The sequence below is a fragment of the Aplysia californica genome, unplaced genomic scaffold, assembly GCF_000002075.1.
Source record: "Aplysia californica isolate F4 #8 unplaced genomic scaffold, AplCal3.0 scaffold01328, whole genome shotgun sequence".
NCBI lineage: Eukaryota > Metazoa > Mollusca > Gastropoda > Aplysiida > Aplysiidae > Aplysia > Aplysia californica.
Window position 1 is genome coordinate 100,844 of NW_004798598.1, and position 3,710 is coordinate 104,553.

Sequence of the window (3,710 nt, forward strand, 5' to 3'; positions counted from 1 at the left end):
ATGAAGGAAATTATGAATACAACTAAATTGTTTTGTTTTGGTAATTTTTTTACGGCGCTCGCAACTGCATAAGGTCATATGAGCGCGCGGGACTCACCAAATATTTTCAGTTGGTAGGAAATTTTGAATTTTGCCCGGGGGGCGGCCGAAGCCTACTCTTATCGATTTTAGACCACCAAGGGATCTTTAACGTGCGCAACTTGCACACGGACCCTCCGAGATTTTTCGCCCTTGTCCGAGAAGGCTAAGTGTAGATCTTTCCTACCAGAAAATCAGGGGTGTGACAGAAAGACAGCAGTTTGGAGCTCGGAGGAGCCAATGAGCAGTAGAGAGACTGCAGAAAGAGTCAGGAGCCCAGAGGAGGGGGCAAAGGAGGTGAGGGATACAACTAAATGAAACAACAAACAAAATACAAAATGACAAAAAAACCCACCACCAACAACAAAAAACAACAAACCAAAACAAACAAATAAAAAACAACAGACAATCAGAAAACAAAATATTGTCACGTGCAAAGATATTGCCCTGTTTTTGTCGATGCATTAAGTCCATATTATATCTTTTTTCTTGCATGCACACGCGGAAAGAATTATACACTGGGGTTGCAGAGCACACAGCCTGCCCTTGCAAAGTGTCCGGATATTTATGTTACTATTACTTTTTTTTTAAAAAATGTCAGTACGCAGTAGAATCAGACACTGATCAGTTTTTGGACATAATATTATGGAGTTTTTGATGTCATCTTAAAAGCCTGTACATTTGTCTGTCTTTTGATGAAAAAATACTCTTTCATCTTGAATAGAAGTCGGAATATTTGTGATTAAAGGAGGTTGAGATAAGCCTTTTATGTAATTTAGCGTCTTAAATCAACGATATTCATTAAAATTGAAACATGAATGTGTTTTAAAAGAGCGTAAGAGATGTTGAGAAGAAAAAAACCCCCAACCTCGTTAAGGTTTGCCAAACCACCATAAAAAGGCCCGTATCTCTGGTTTCACCATGATGCCTCACAACATATGTGAGGCAGCGTGGTGGAATCAGGCTCTCGTCAATTTTGGGGCACATTGAGTTATAGGTATAATCTTAAAGCTTGTTCATTTGTCTTGCTTTCAATGAAAAAATTACCCATCCATCTTCAATAGAAGTGGAGATATTTTGGATTGAAGGAGGTGGGGGTCACCTGGTTTAAGAGGTAAATTTAGAGAGAAAATGGCCTCCAAAGCTTGGTAAATCCCAAAGCTGGAGAGTCCATGGAAACTGTAAATTTATATTTTTGTGCCTTTAATCAACGTTTCCGGTGAAATCCTCAAAGGAATGGGTCTGTAAATGGACATAAAAGGTATTGGCCAAAAAACAAAAATTTGATAAAAATTGCAAAGCAGGCAGAAAACTGTTGTTTTCTACGATTTCATTATTTTGACGAGAGCCTGGTTCCACCACGCTGCCTCACAACATATTTTTATAAGAGGACGTTGCCTTCCACTAGATGATTACAATAATTGTGACCGAAGCCTCGTCAGCTTCATGTAGTGTCCGCCCGTCACGCTTTGAATTCAGCACAAGGGCGAGAAGTCGAGACAAACGTTACTGTTACCTCGATGTAGCTGGTTGATCCACACAAGTCGCTACCTTGGAACTACAAAAGTCTACAGCTCAGGTCCTGGTTCTGAGAAATTTGATGTCAAGTACTTTGAAAGACAGATGGAAGTGGAGGTCCATGATCGCCCACGCCAGTCGGCAAGGCACCGGATGATGATGGTGACTTTGAGTTTCACAACATGCCAAGCTTTTTCGAAGGCCAATTTTTGAATTTCTTGATGACGACTACCAGTAATCGTATGGTTTTGATAGAGCAGATAGCACATAATATGGTTATGACCTCGTGGTCAAAGTAACTCAAAAATGTCAAATAGAACTCTGCTGTAAGCAGTAAAATCTGCAATAACAGCGACAAAACTAGTAGCAACAGCAACAGCAACAACAGCAAAAACAACAATAAGCTCTAACGCCAATATTAGAAATAGCAACGGTGGTTGCAACAACAACAGGGAAAGCATAGTTACCAACAAAAACAAAATCAATAAAAACAGTAACAACAACAACAACAACAACAGCGGCAACGAAAACAATGTGAACAAAGATATGTAAAAGGGAGAGAGATAGAGAAAGAAAGAAAGAGAGAGAGAGAGAGAGAGAGAGAGAGAGAGAGAGAGAGAGAGAGAGAGAAAGAGAGAAAGGGAGAAAGACAGAAACAACAACAACAACAACAACAACACAAAACACACCAAAACAGAGGAATGCACCAACGAAAATTAACAACAAAATATTTTGAAAAAAGGAAAGCTACCACATTATAAACTGTTGGACTGCAATACAACAACTGACCGCAGTGTTTGGGATCCTCATCGCTTCCATCCTTGCAATTCTCCACCCCGTCGCAGAGGCGAGAGGTCAAAGTGCATTCCCCGTTGTCACAGGCAAAGTATCCAAAGTCACAGGAGCGACGGTCTAGTTTCATGGAAAGAAAAAAAAAAGAAATATATAAATACACAGAAATATTCTATCAAATTACATATTTTTTTAAAATGGTCGTCATGAGGAAATTTTGGTTACAATGGCAAACAACCAAAAATGAAAATGAATTTTATAAGTACACATACAAATACAAAAATTAAAAATGATTATAAATACATACATGGATACATAATATGTATACATAATCACATAATATACAGAAAAATTTCACGAAAATGACATTGCTCGTCATCTGCACAGGGCGCACTGTTTTTTGGAGGTTTTTTTTTTCAATTTTGTTTTGTTTTATATTAAAGCGAGGGTTGTCATGACGTACTCAAGTGGACACCCCGAGTGACTAACCGTCTCAATTCCTTGTAGCCGATTCTTGCTTAGCATTACCTTTGAGTCTGAACTTTCTACTTACTTTGTTACTGGAGATATTGACGATAATGAAAAAAACCCAGAAATGATAAACCGTTTTGGGAATTTATGATAGGCACTGTGAAGCATGATGATAAAAGGTTTGAATGAGTGTACGTGTGTTGGTGTGTTGAGTGTGTGTGCGTGTGCGTGTGTGTGTGTGTGTGTGTGTGTGTGTGTGTGTGTGTGTGTGTGTGTGTGTGTGTGGAGAGAGGGGGAGAGAGAGAGAGAGAGAGAGAGAGAGACATAGCCAGAGACAGAGACAGAGAGACAAAGAGAGACAGAGAGAGAGACAGAGCGAAAGAGACACAGAGAGAGACAGAGAGAGAGAGAGAGAGAGAGAGAGAGAGAGACAGAGAGAGACAGAGAGAGACAGAGAGAGAATGAGGAGAAGAAAAAAACACACGAGAGAAACAGATAGACACTCAGAAATACAAAGAGTAGGACATAAGACGATCAATCCTGACCCCAAGGCCCTAAAAGAAACATTGCTTTTAAAATCCCAAAACGAAACAATTAAACATATAAAACAACTAGCTGGGCCCCCTTTCGATGAAAGGAATGATCGGTGCATTAACATCAACTGAAAGTCATTGGCCTACTATATTTACACTCTACTGGAATGGAGCAATAAATCTTGAGAGATGCAAAGAATCAGAAGGTCTAGATCTAGATCGATACTCTAAAAACTAAATGCGCCTCGCGTAATATCACTTCCGCACCGGATTTTCTAAAATTGCAGAGACAAAAGCGTCGGCCTACAAAAGCGATCG

General features: G+C 39.6%; 1 protein-coding gene across 1 annotated transcript in view; it reads right to left on the bottom strand.

The window, feature by feature from the left end:
* LOC106013825 (G-protein coupled receptor GRL101) overlaps nt 1-3,710 on the bottom strand; it is a gene marked incomplete at both ends in the record, with an annotated part of 32,309 nt that overhangs the window by 27,591 nt on the left and 1,008 nt on the right. Inside the window, 1 exon segment of the mRNA XM_013090542.1 lies at nt 2,386-2,508. Coding sequence (XP_012945996.1) covers nt 2,386-2,508 — 123 coding nt within the window.